Source organism: Macrosteles quadrilineatus, unplaced genomic scaffold, assembly GCF_028750875.1.
Source record: "Macrosteles quadrilineatus isolate MER2022 unplaced genomic scaffold, UCM_ALF_1.0 Scaffold_7__1_contigs__length_78375512, whole genome shotgun sequence".
Classification (NCBI taxonomy): Eukaryota; Metazoa; Arthropoda; class Insecta; order Hemiptera; family Cicadellidae; genus Macrosteles; species Macrosteles quadrilineatus.
Genome location: NW_026542600.1, coordinates 34,290,955 through 34,305,383, shown reverse-complemented (window position 1 = coordinate 34,305,383; position 14,429 = coordinate 34,290,955). Strand labels below are relative to the sequence as shown.

Sequence of the window (14,429 nt, the reverse complement as noted above, 5' to 3'; positions counted from 1 at the left end):
GATTCCGAAAGGGTTGATAACAGTTGTGAAAATAGTTGTGTTTGTATCAGAACATATCAATTGTATTTGATATGTTCCAAAAAACGTCAAATGAAGTTGAGAACAGACAGTTGGATTTGAGAAGGCATCAAATAAATTTAATAGCAGTGAATTATATTTAAGAAATAGTCAAATGTATTTGAGAACCTGTGAGTTGATCATGAGATACTAAAAAATTCAGCTAATTTTTTAAACTTTGCAAATTAAAAGTTCTCATTCTGAATTCAAATTAACAATTTCTCAATTCTATATAATAAGTAATTTACTATTCTTACCTAACTACAAGATCAAGAGCTTCCACTGGAGACAAGAATCCCGACCATAGGTTGGGAGCAAGCCTAAAGGGAGCGGCATTTCACCGTGTCACCACTAGAGACGAGAAGCAAGGAGCGTGCCCATACCCGCGGTCGAGAGCACGCCCGAGTTCTCGTGCAAATCTCGCACGATTTTGAAAATATACGTGGGAATGGATGTAAATTTGAAATTGTAATGGAGTTGGAACATTTGTATAGGGATCAGGGTTTTTGAAAAAGTGGCTAAACATGATCCCCATATGTTATTCTTATGGGAAAAACGCCCCAAGTGGCTTCACATTCCTATATTGCACCTACTTTACATTTACACCTGCATGGGTCAATAAATGAAAGAACTAGCTTTTTAAGCTTGATTTTGAAAATATATAGGAATTAAGTGAGGATTAGTAATATTTATAAGGTTGGACAATAGGAATATGTAGGCAAATATCAGGATTTTTTTTAAGTGGGTAAAATATTATCCCCATGTTATTCTTATGGGAAAAAACGCCTAAAGCGTCGTCATATTCCTATATTGCCCCTACTCTTATTCTCCATAAGAATAAAAAGGAAATTTTAAATTGACAATGTTTTTTTTTTATTTGTTACCAATTACAGTACAAAACACTTCTTTCAATATACTAAATTAGTTGTTTTTAAGCTCTACAAAATGCTTTAGGAAGAAGTTAAAAATTTTATGTTTTGAGGGTCAAAAATGATAAAACCCTATTTTTACTCCCTAAAACCCCGTTCCCATGATCCGATAATGCTGGTTCGCAAACTAGTTTTAATAAATGTAGGTTTACACGTTTGTACCAAATTTAATCAAAATCGGATAATTTTCGCTCGAGTTTTCGTGCTAACAGACATACACCGTACTGTGTAGGTACCAGGTGTCCGAAAAAGAACTCCCTAGTTTTAAAATGTATTTATTTATTGTACAATATAAAATTACAATGACCGATACATTATATGAAATGTAATTAAATAAAAGTTTTTTTACCACTAGTACACCTCGATATGCAAACCATTGTAGGTATGCAGATATTAAAGCAATTTTTACTCATATTTATAAATATTTTTTTATTATTTAATACCAAAACTACGCTCAATGTCAAACAGGTGTACCAAAATGTATGCTAACGTACAAAACTAAAACTTAAAAGTATACTCTACAGCACCAAAGGATTATCATTATTAAAAGTGGCAAAAAATATCCCCATGTTATTCTTATGGGAAAAACGCCTAAAGCGTCGTCATATTCCTATATTGCCCCTACTAATAAGTAAACTGTTGCAGTTTGCTTGTTTATGTATATATTTTTATCAAACTTGGCAAATTCATTACTAAGCTTATTGATCAGATAAATTATTACCAATCTATTAATATTTTACTACAAACACACTTTATTAACCTAACTTTAGCAGCAAGCCTAGGTACTCGTTAAACCTAATGTTATTTAAATACTGTAGATTTGACTGAGAATCAAATCAGGTAAATGTAAATTCGCTTAGTCTGCAGGTTTGCTGCGGCGGGGATATATTATATTTCACTATACTAAACGTTTGCGAACAAAAAAATCGGTCCCGGGTCCAGGTCAATATGAGGCCTACGGTAATAGTTTATTTCCTATATGCGAAATTCGCTAAAAGATGTCAAATCACTATGTAACAATTATTATTAGGTACTATTATCAACACCTCACATGTGTTATTACTATTATACATTGGAAAAATATTTAGAAAATACTAAGCTAACTTATCAATTAAAACATGCATGAAAAATCAAAATAAAGAAGGCTTTTTAATAAATTTAGAATGTTTATTCTAAACTTTGTGAAAATTAGGCTGGTGACAATCCACTAGGACATAGACTTAACTTGCTCAGTTTTATAAAATATATTTTACAAATTAGTTGTTATCCTACATTTTTCACACAATGAATTTATCAGGGGGAAATTATTATATAAAATAAAAATATATATTTTACTTATTTAAAGAAATGCTACACTGTGTAAGGCAGTAAAATTTTAATTTATTTATTTGAATATCGTCTCATTGTCAAATTAAAAATCTACTTGAATTTCCTATCTCAACTTATGAATAATTAAAAAAAGAAAACAATAGTTCTAAAAAAACAAAACAATTTCATCTGATTTCATGCCGTTTGTTTCCAACGTTACATAAACTGTTCGATTTGGTTTGTCTAAATATAACACCATTGTGAGCGTGAGCATGAGCAGTAAGTCGGTTAAAAATAAAGCATTAGTGGCCGAGCTACTCTGATCTCGGCTGTTGGAAGGTATGTTTACAAACGTTCGCCGCTAAATACCTATTCAACTTTTTTACTAATTTATTTTTAAGAATTTGTTGTTAATACTCATTAGCTTATATTTATATAGGCTAAGATATGTTTTGTGAAGCTATAGAGTTATAATATGAAAGGTCGTTTGATGTAAGAATTACAAAGTCAATACAAATTAAAAAGAGCATGGAATGTGGATTGTTTTAATTACTTTTATGATTGAAAAAGCAAAGAGAATGTAATAACTGTTTTTATTCATATTCATCATGTTTAACCAATTATTTGACGAGGCAATAATATTTGCTCATATTTATTGTTAATGCTAAGTTATTTTTTTTTAATCAAATTGTTTTATCCCTAAGATTTTTCAAAATTAAGAGATTTGATTAACATACAATTGGAATGCCAGGACTTTCAACTAGCTATATATATATCTTCCTTTTTTAAAGGAGTAATTGCTTATTTGCTTGATGCCTTTAGGAGTCAAATCTTCTTGTTTATTATATGAATTAATAAATATAAATACAATGTGCAGCTATACAAATCTTTACTACTATTGGTAAAATCAATGTTTTTTTTTCTAACATAAAAGTAAGATGAACTTATTTTTTTCATACATTAAATTATATTTTCAGCTTGATTAATAAAGTTTTGTTGTTACTTGGGATTAAAACATATCAGTAAAGAAATACTAAAAAAATTAATTTAATAACATTTTTCAATTATTTATAATTTTTACAAGTATAATTTCATTTTTATCTATAAATCAACGCTTTTTTCATACTTTGAATTTGTAATTAATTTAATTTAATGAGACCCTAACACTACATCAGTACTTATGGGAAACCTGATTAGTTTAAAATGATGGCTAACAAATTAACTGTTTCTAAAATTCAGTTACAGAAACCTTCATAGACATTTACAGCATCAATAATTGTTGTAAGTTGTTGTAATGTAAATTAAATTCATAACAACTTTACAGTATTAGGTATATTATTTGTTATAATATTAGTCTCGACTCTAGAGTAAAGGTCATCATTCAATTCATCATGGGGAAAAATATATAATTATTTGTTAATGAGGAAATTGATATGCATACAAGTAAAAAAAAACACATAAAAACATAGATTGTTTTAAAAGGTTATTTTTTAACTGCTCTTATAAAATGATTGGATTTCAATTCTAACTTAATTTTTGTCTTCAATGTTACCAAACTACAATCTTATAACAAGTTCTAAAACATCAAAGAGAAATAAATCATAGTTACCAATGCTCCATTAATTAATGCTGTTATTAATGCTCCATTGAGCATTAATTATTACCTTTTATGTTTTTACAGTCAATTGGGATTGAATTATTTTATCTATATCCAACCCCTAAGAGAACCAAAGTTTAGTTTTTCATAAGTTAGTTTTAAAGACTCAATTTTTCATCAATAATTATTGTTAAATTTATATTTCAGCAATAGGAGCAGCCATGCCTTTGAAGCATCAGCCAGAGTCACTTAGGAAGTTCTCTTTGCAGACCATCTGTCGGAACTTCAACAAGTTGCTCTACGGAGTCGATGACGACGATAACATGAGGATTCTAATAGATTCTGGGTCATACCTGGAGACAAAAAACCCCCTCATTGATTTACGTGAGTTTTTAACCAATCAAAACTGTACTCAACAACATAATCAATTTTACATTAAAAAATACAATAGAGTCACAATTAATTATGCAACCTATACCGATCGGATAACATGGAAAAACCATTGTATATATGTTAAAAATCATAAAATTAATAACCATTTATCTGTTGTAAAACCAATTTTAGATGTTAGTTTTTTTATTGAAACCTCTAGTTTGATGTCATTTTAAAGTGGTCATCACAAATAACATAAAATAACCTAGGCTACCAAAAAAATCCACTAAAACGGATAAAGTAAAAAAAATACCACTACTTTACATTAAAATATAAGATAAAGTCATATTTCTATACTCAGCCATTTAAGTACAGACAAGAGCAAAAAAGGTTGTTTTGACGTACCGCTACTGTAGTCACAATTTCATGGTACAGTACTAATTAAAATTTGATATAAATAAAAAAACACATTAAGTCAATATAGACAAATACCATTTAGCACAATAAAGTTAGTTTTTCGAAAAATAATGAATATATAGCTCACAACTATCTCTAATATTCTATGCAGTTTTAAAATCATAACAACATTACAGTTCTTATTGTGTGTGGTTGTATCATGCCAATATTTTCCATGGAGAGTAGGCTATTAGAGGCATGGCATGATGGAGGATGGAGAATATATAAAGCTTCTTTGTAAGATTTCAAGATTTCAGTTCCAATATCTAAAATTGTAAAAACCAAACTTTGGTTGGAGGTACCTACTATCAAAAATTAATGATTAAGTGATAATTTTTTGCATTCAAATGACTATTTTTTATAATACCCAATACTCATGTGAAAGAATAAAAATTAATCCGACAAAAGATCTTCAACAATAGTCTTATTGTATTCAAGATCAAAGTAAGGGCTTCTAAGTTTATGAATAAACTCCCCGAGTTAAAATCTCCATTGTAAACTACTCTACCTACACAATTTCATTATATTGTTGTTTGCTTTCTTAACGTTTTTTTTTTTTGTTGAAATAATTAAGTGATTAAGACATTAATACCATACTGTACCTTCATGTCATTAAAAGTTTGTCCATTCTAAATCTGGAATTTAAATAATTATGACTCCTTATAAAATTGGGTTTTAATAATTTCTATCTATATATTCATATTTTGTAATCCACAAATAAGGTACAGGTACAATTATCATTGAATGGTTGGGCAAATAATTTACCAAAGATTATAGCTTTAAACCTTATTGATGGTGAGCTAGCAAGGGAGGTCTTTGAAAATATCTGTTAGCCTATGGAGTCCATTGAACAATGGGAACCTCTACCATGTAAAAGTTAAAGGCTAGTAAGGAGATAATAGTAATAATAGTATTTTATGTCCTCATTACTTCGTTACTGGATTGATAACCATTTCTGATTATTTCTATCTATATTTTGTTGATGTCAACATTGTTGTAACTTGACCAAACTTTCATTGTTCTTTGGTTGAGACAGAGAATTAATATATATTTTATCATACATCTTCCCCCCCTTCTTACAGAATCCTCTTTCTTACAGAGCTTAACATGTATTTTGCTCAAATTCTCCAACCCAAATTATCTCCCTTTGATTGCTGTAAACCTTTAATTTTTTTAGTATAATTGTCATTGATATTTTAAAAGAAATGACACAAGCTGTTTTAAGGGAAAGCAATCCAAACCTCAAATTGTTTGCGGATATGCCCGGGATTGATATTATTATCCCTCTTGCGCCAAAGTATGAGACTTTACTTGACCCAGCAACACACCATGTTGGATTTAAGTTATTGAGGATGCAATAGATCATGATAAAATATTCACAAATAATAGCTTGAATACAATAAGGAACAATATGCCAGTTTTGCACAGCCCCAAACATGCTGGAGGAGCTATCAGAGGAAATGAGGCACCTGACTCATTTGAGATGTCATCATCTGCATATGATGATCACTGAGAACCTGCAGGAGTGGACCACTGGGGGCATAGCTGACCAGATGATGGCATTTCACCTCATCAGCACACGCTGCAAGGTACATTAAAAAAATGTTTATTTTTTATGAGGTTGGCAGCCTATTTCATCCTTGCATTTGTCCATCATCATAGGCCTCAGGCCTGTGCATGGAACCTGCTAAGTTAAGAATAAAGGGGTGAGATGGTACAATAGTTCAAGATTAAACTATACTGATAAAATTTAGTGGAACTGTTTTTCATTTGTTGTATCCATTGTGCTCTTTCCTCTTCCCTAACGATTACAGATAAGTAAGATTTACCAATTTCTTTCCTTACATGATCAAATAAATCTGTTTGCCATTACAACATCTAACTAACCAAAGTAATAGAACAGTTTTATTTCATTAAATTAAAATGTCATCAATTTAACTCATTTACTAGCTGCTTATACGGAACCAATCAAACTCTCTATAAAATCCCTTCTTTACTCATTCAACAAATTCATAAACATACTCCCATACCTTTTCCTAGCGTTTCTGTTACCTTCATTAACCCTTCCCTCCTATTTGTTTTTTCTTTGTAATATTTTAGATCAGAAACATAATACAATTCAGGATCAATAAGCAGCTCATGTGTTAAATGTATATTTTTCAGAAACTAAAGACCCTGAACATGTCCTACGTAAGGCATCTGAACCATAGAGTGTTTATGACCTTGGTTCCAACCCTAACCAACATCGTTAGTCTGGATCTGCGGATGACTTTAACAGTAGACGAGGTAATGTGTGTTTAGTAACATTTACAGAACGTGATTGTACCTAGATAACCTGTAAATGGTTAAGCATCATAATTGTACATCACATACATAGCATAGCCTCTTCTTCAGGGTACTGTATTGTGTTATAAAGTGGAGTTTATTTTATGTATTCCATTGATTTTCTCTAAAAACCAAAGAAACTTTAAAATGATCTATACGTGTTGTTAATTAACTTTAAGATTACCAGACACTAAAATTTGCACTGGTTCCCACAGGCTTGAAATTTTCTACAAAAAAACATCTTCTGTACCTACAGAACAAAACATCTGATAATTGATGTTATCAATTTATTGATTCTGTGCACCTGTCTGATTTGTTTTATTTCCTGTAGAACTGAAAGACATTGACAACGATATGTTTGTGAAAAGTTTTTAACTGATTATGTTATGGTCAATACTTTGTTACATGAATTTAATGAGTTGTGTGTATTATTATTTTTTTTTACCTGGTACTTTAATATTATTTGACGAGTTCATACAAGCACACATGGTCTATAACACAATTTGATGTACACAAGTTTATTTCTTATGACATAGAATCCATATTCATGAAGGTGTATCCAGCCTTAAAAAAATATCTGAAAAATATTGTGAAAATCATGAAAAAGCTCATGATGTCAAAAAAAGATCAATGTTTACTAAGGTAAGCATTTTTTGACAGGTGGTAGATAAGATTGGAGCCTGTTGTAAACAGCTGGTGGATCTCAATCTATCAGGGACTCCCATCACAGACAAAGGCCTAGTCCACCTTTGTCTATCATCGACTGGTGAGCGAAGGAGTCAGAAGTTAGTCCGTCTTTCAGTAGGAGAAACATGGATAAGCGTAGCAGGAGCTACGGTCGTACTGCAGTTCTTACCTAACCTCAGAGAATTTGACTTTGATAACATTTTTGAGGTAGTTTTCTACTTAATTGGGTATGTTAAGTTAAGGACTAGCCTGGGCTAAAAAATATCCCATGTCTTGCATTAACAATAACTGTAATGATTTCTGTCACTAGTTGTTTATAAGAGGTTGTTCAGTTAAGAATATAGTTTAATGGAAGTTTTTAATGATGTCATTTGGCAATATGGTTCAAGATACAGTAAATGGAGTCACCAATAAAAATGTATTACCTTTCACCATATTTATAGTATCCACCATAGTACATAAATATATCCTCTACCATTCCGGTTATCTCCGGGTCTGGGTGTTCACTAGGCCTCTCCATCTTCTTCTGTTCCTCCACAATTCCTCTTCCTATAATTAATTCATTCACCAAAGTATAGGGATTATTTATCACTGAAGTGTTGTTAGATTGTTTCATTTACAATCTCTTGTTAAACATTGTAATTTCTCTAAATACAACTTCTGAGAATATAATTTAAACAGAACACTCGATTACACAGTACAGGAAGGAGGTTACCAGTGGCGGATCCAGGGTTGGACGAGCCGGGCGACCCGGACCTAACAAAACACAGTTCGGGTTGGTTGGTTAGAAGTTTGAGGCCCTTAAAATATATATTTTCAGTCAATGCTACCTACCTATAGTGCCAACTGATCAAATTTTCATGCTGTCAGCTTAGTGCATTGGAAAATACTATAATACGAGGCATGTTTTCAAAGTAAGTACCGTTTTAAGATTTCTCCGTTCCAGCGCTGCAATTGGCATTTTGGACATTTGCGCTGTATATGTGCATCTATTGGCAAGCCCTAGCCGGAAATTCGACAACAATCGGCCGTGTTTACATCCGGTTTCGAGCATTCAAAATGGTGCCGCCAATTGAGACTGCCGCCGACGGTGAAGTGCGCGCTGTAATTCGATTTTTAAGTGCTAAAGGTGTGAAAGCCATTAAAATTTATCGACAGATTAGTGAGGTGTATGGCGAGAACATTATGAGTGACGGAATGGTACGCAAGTGGGTAAGGACATCTAAAGATGGCCCTACCGACGTTCATGATGAGCACCGCACTGGGTACTTGGGACAGTGACGCCGCCCAGTGCGTTGCTTATGATGGACGTTGGTGGGGCTGCTTTAAATGCCCTTACCCACTTGCGTACCATTCCGTCACTCACAATGTTCTCACCAAACACTTCACTAATCTGTCGATAAATTTTAATGGCTTTCACACCTTTAGCACTTAAAAATCTAATTACAGCGCACACTTCACAGTCGGCGGCAGTCTCAATTGGCGGCACCATTTTGAATGCTCGAAACCGGATGTAAACAAGGCCGATTGTTGTCGAATTTCCGGCTAGGGCTTGCCAATAGATGCACATATACAGCGCAAATGTCCAAAATGCCAATCGCAGCGCTGGAACGGAGAAATTTAAAAACGGTACTTACTTAAAAAACATGCCTCGTAGTACACAAATAAGGCCAGTTTTATAAGTTAATCAAACACAGCTAACTAGTTTTAAAAAGCAAAAACAAATGCATTTTTAGGGCAAATTTTTTCAACAAATCCTGGGAGAGGACCCCCAGGTCCCCCCCCCCTTGTGACTGTTCTAGATCCGCCACTGAACCAATCAAACAATATGATGAGTATAATTTCGTTTCTGACTAGCGAAGTCAATTCACATGGATTTTTACTGTCGGCTGATCAAAAGTATTTTACATATTGTCTCCTGTGTGAAATGTATGAGCAGATAATCTTGATAACCTCTTCCATTAATATATGAGTTGAAAGCAAGTCAACCTTATGGGACAGTCCTTCTTCTTGTAAGTCAGCTACATCTGCAAACCCACCATCTAGGTTGTGTCTCGCCTTTAACGTTGTGTATAATTTTTGTACAGGCTATTGAGCAGGTGGATATGTGGGACCAGCAGTCAGAGTTGTGCTTGTTGACTCGTGCTGGAGTGAGAGTATCAGCTACACCAGCAAACCCACCATCTAGGCTGCGTCTAACCTGCCTCAACTCCACAGTAGAGTGTGTGCGGGAGGAGTCAGTTGAAGCGACAGTTCGCTTGTGTCCTGACGCCACCAATGTTGCTATATCCAACTCCTGGCTTCCAAATGAATCTCTTTATAAGGTAATGTTTAAGATTCTGACGAGATCCAACAGAACAGATAATCTTAAAAGATAGTATCTACACTTTTTATAAGGCTTAAGTTATACTGAGATGGTAAAAGAAAGTTTAAACCTCTTAGTAATTCTAGTAGGAGAAATGTCTCTACAGTCAAAGTAAACTGGGAAGTGTCTTGAAACTGACAAAATACCGACTTAACGTTTTGGATGTGTTGCAAGAATCCATCTTCGTGGCAAGCAACGTTGCTTGCCACGAAGATGTGAATTGTACAATTCAATTGAATTGAAACCCTACCGAATAACTTATTACAACACATCCAAAACATCAGTCGACTGTCAACTTAAAACTGGTGTCTTTGCCTGGTATTATAATTATGAATATCTGCACCGGTTACTATTGTTGTTGATTTAAACCTATAATATAATAGAATTTCAATGATATATATCGAAGGTAATGTTAGAATTTGAAAAGATTAAAAAAAAATTCGGCAAGTTGTTATTCTGTACACACTTAAAATAATATGAATGGCTTTTTTTTGCAACCTAACACGCGTAAAAAATTTGATTGTGTCGCAGACCCCCAGAGAATAATTCCGTACCTTAATCTTGACTTTATGAGTGAAAAATAAATTAATCGCATAAGTAGTAAATTTTGATATTTTGAGAATCTATTCATTAAAAATAATTGAGACAATAGCTTGGAACACAGCGCATCAATGTGAGGTGTCCAATAAAAAGTGTTATCAAAAATAAAAATCAATCCTAGATATTTAACTTCTGTTTCTAACGGTAACTCAAATTCGTTCATAAATATTACTGGGCTAGCCTCAGAATTGTTGGCTTTTGAAAAATGTATACAGCTTGATTCGCTTGGATTAATGTGTAAATTATTGCTATTAAAGTATTGATAAAGGTTGGTCAGTTTTACAAAGCTATCAATATCTAGGTTATCTAATGATTTATTTTCAAACAAGAGGGCTAAATTGTCAGCGTACATAGTTATGTTTAAGTTAGGGAAGGTCTTAGTTATACTATTTGTATATAAAATGTACAAAATAGGCCCCAAAACTGAGCCCTGGGGAATTCCAAAATTCACTTCTAGCTTTTTTGAATGTACACAATCGTTAACCTTTACTTTCTGAGTTCTTTGTAGGAGATAAGACTTTATCCAGTCAAGGGGCAGGCCACGGATTCCCAAATTATAAAGCCTCTCAAAAATTACACTGTGGTTCAAGCAATCGAATGCCTTCTAAAAACCAAAAATACCCTGATAGCTTTGTTTTTATTATTTACAGCACTGATTATGTTGGTAATTAAGTCAAGGGATTTAATTAAAATTTTAATGAAGGTGTATTGGTGTACCCTTGTATACCCTATGGGCGTTTACTTTTAATGTGATTTTTCTATGCTACAATCTACTCTATGGGTGGTCTTGGAATACATGAGAAATCTCCATATTATAATATTTCACAGAACTTAACTGTTATTGTACATGTAACTCAAAATATCTTCACCCACTTAAGTGCCCTACTTGTATTTCAGTTGATGGTGTTAGAAAATCTGTCTGCCCTATCCCTCTCCAACAGTGAAGGGTGTACGTTCACATTCCAAGAGGGTGTTCTGCCCGTGCTCTCTGTTTGTGGCAACAAACTGCACAGTCTTATACTGTCTAACTTTCCTGGTATCGACATTGCTGGTAAAATAAACAATTTTCGTTCAGTTTGTCAATTTCAGAGTGTCAAAAAGTTCTGTATAAGGGAAGGATGACTGTTAATTTGATAAAATTTCGTTCCTTCTGTTAGGTATAATCATTTTTCAAGAAAGCTTTTCAGCTGCCATAGCTTTCTTGTAAAATACATCTTACGAGTACTTGTAAGAAAGTAGGTACTTCTTGTATTTTAGTACTACTGATATTTATTAATTTTTTTTTTTTTTTTAAGCATTCAACCAGTTCACCAAGGCTATTGGAAATTGAAAAGTTAGTTTTCAAATACAACATTCATTAAAACATACATTTTCCATACGTAAGGTGCCTACTTAAGTTTATTTGTTATAAACTACCAAACCTGAATGTTTATGAAATTTGGACTCATAAAATAATTGAGTGTGTGTTTTTGTCTCAAACTCAGGTATTGGACGCAGTTGTCCAAACTTACAAAACTTGGCATTTTCAAATGTGCCTGTCTTCTACATGCCATCACAACCCTGCCCTGAGTGGTTCAACAAACTAGAAGCTTTGGAGCTATGGTCGGTCACCAACATTGAGCTCAGTCCGATTCTTATCAAGCAACTCGTCCTCTTCAGCCCGATCATGAGGAATGTCCTGTTCAACAGCTGCAATATCTTGACTGATGCCTTGCTTATGGAGATTATTCAGGTGAGTAATACACTGTTCAAATAATAACATTTTCAATAGAATTATAATTTTTAATATATTAACAATTGTTTAAGTTGAGTTTTTTCCTTGGTCATTTCTATTTCATCCATCAGAGGGTTACACACCTTATAGTGTGCTAGGTTTATATTAATGATAAACTTTTAAAATACCAGATGCCTACTATAAGACTAGTTAAATTTTTAACTATGGAAATTATTCATGACTGAGAAATTAATAAATAAGTCAAGTTGTTTTGAATCTTTTAACTGATTCCGTAGAGTTTTTACTGTCAATCTTACAACCTTTTCAAGGCAAATACTAAAACAAAATGTTTGTTTTTAATCTTTTTATCATTTACGGTGTCTTAAATAAGAGTGTATAAATATATTTAAATGTGTCTTCCAATGATTTTATTTATGTTCACACTTTAAAATATGTTACAAATGGATATTATATTGAGTGGTCACTCAAATCATCATCAGACCCAATCAAAGACTTATATTGATATAAATGTACCAACAAATAAAATTCTAATCAAGAATCTAAATATATAAAAGGCAAAGCCCTCACTGACTGACTCACTCACTCATCACTAATTCTCCCACTTCCCATTTACCTAGGAGGCTGAAATTCGGTACACCAATTCTTTGGGCATTAAATAGGAAAACTAAGTAGTTTTTATTTTGATCGGGCTTTCGGGCTCCGCCGCAGTGGCTCTGGGGTTTCCCATGTTAACCTTATGATTTTTCATATTTAAAAGGAATTAATGAATCTTAAAATGTGTTTCAATTAAACAAGTTGGTTCTGTTATATGATGTACAATAGCACTAAAGTTACAAGGATTACCAACAGGGTGCAGCACTATTATTATTATTTTTTTTTAATTTATGACAACAGCTAATTTGCAACCAAAAGGTGAGTGAGCGTAGCGAACGAACTTCAACCTGGAGGCGAGTTAGCGTAGCGAACGAGCTAACCTGAAGGCAAGTGAGCGCAGCGAATGATCTCAAACCTAAAGGTGAGTGAGCGTAGCGAACGAACTTCAACCAGGACGTGATTGAGCCATGTGAATACTTATGAAGTTAAACGGGGCAAAGCCCGCGGGTACAGCTAGTTTTTATATAAAACTGAACATACAATTTATGATTCTATTTTAAAGTTGTTGAAATATTTCCAAACTGCATTTTATCACCTTGTGTGTTAAAACACAAACTTAGTATTTTTACAAAATATTTTACGTACAAAAATTAGGCTCTCAATAAAGATTTTTTGTTTCAGGCTAACCCTCTGAATAAGTTATCTCACCTGACTATAGACCATTGTCATGGAGTCACTATGGCCACTATTAACACAGTCCTGGATATCAAGAATGAGTTGAATGTTCTCAGGATATGGAGTTGTGCAGGAATCACACGAACCAACAGTGAAGAGATCTCTCGTCGGATCACTGACGAAAACCTCGATATCTACTTTGAATGGTTTCAGTTCACTTGAACTGATAACTAATATTTTCTATGAGCATTTGGATTATCAATTTTTACTGTGGAATCTATGTTGTAATAATACAACAACAGTATTGTGTATTGTGTACACGAGAAGAATGGTTTCTTACATAATTTTCCAATAATAACACTATAAGGGGAGAAATCAAATATTGTAGACGTTACAATAGATGTTGCACTTGAATGGTCACATTTCAATTTAATATGGCGACTCTCACATTATTGAGATGAAATATTGTTTAACAATAATGTCGCATGGTATGTCAATAAAATACTGTATAAAGTTATAAATTTAGATTTGATTTGATCAATACGAACCTATCACCTTATCCTCATTTTAACCAACCTTATCAATGTACAGAAATTAGTTATGATATGAAATTTGAAAGTATTTTTACTTCACTTTATATTTCCAACAGCTCTTTACCATGAAGATGTGGTATATTAAAAATATGGGTGATTAAAATTATACTGTTTACTAATTTTATCTAACGATTTT

General features: G+C 32.9%; 1 protein-coding gene across 3 annotated transcripts; it reads left to right on the top strand.

Annotated features, from left to right (window-relative positions):
* Nucleotides 1-2,597: 2,597 nt before the first annotated feature.
* LOC128999131 (uncharacterized) lies at nt 2,598-14,204 on the top strand. 3 transcript variants are annotated; one of them, XM_054425495.1, is made up of 9 exons: nt 2,598-2,633; nt 4,099-4,275; nt 6,148-6,308; nt 6,883-7,005; nt 7,705-7,938; nt 9,819-10,055; nt 11,594-11,747; nt 12,181-12,428; nt 13,707-14,204. In XM_054425495.1, exons 2-9 carry the CDS (start codon nt 4,113-4,115, stop codon nt 13,920-13,922), a joined length of 1,536 nt encoding a protein of 511 aa, XP_054281470.1. In that variant the 5' UTR covers nt 2,598-2,633; nt 4,099-4,112; the 3' UTR covers nt 13,923-14,204. The 3 variants fall into 3 exon arrangements, with proteins under 3 accessions (XP_054281470.1, XP_054281471.1, XP_054281472.1); XM_054425496.1 differs by lacking the exon at nt 2,598-2,633 and adding an exon at nt 2,685-2,786; XM_054425497.1 differs by lacking the exon at nt 2,598-2,633 and having other exon boundaries at nt 4,157-4,275; nt 6,138-6,308.
* The last annotated feature ends 225 nt before the right edge of the window (nt 14,205-14,429 follow it).

Coding starts and splice junctions, on each gene's coding strand:
- LOC128999131 (XM_054425495.1), top strand. CDS start 4,113: ATGCCTTTGAAGCATCAGCCAGAGTCACTTAGGAAGTTCTCTTTGCAG. Junction 4,276..6,147: donor AAACCCCCTCATTGATTTAC/GTGAGTTTTTAA, acceptor AGTTTTGCACAG/CCCCAAACATGCTGGAGGAG. Junction 11,748..12,180: donor TCCTGGTATCGACATTGCTG/GTAAAATAAACA, acceptor TCTCAAACTCAG/GTATTGGACGCAGTTGTCCA.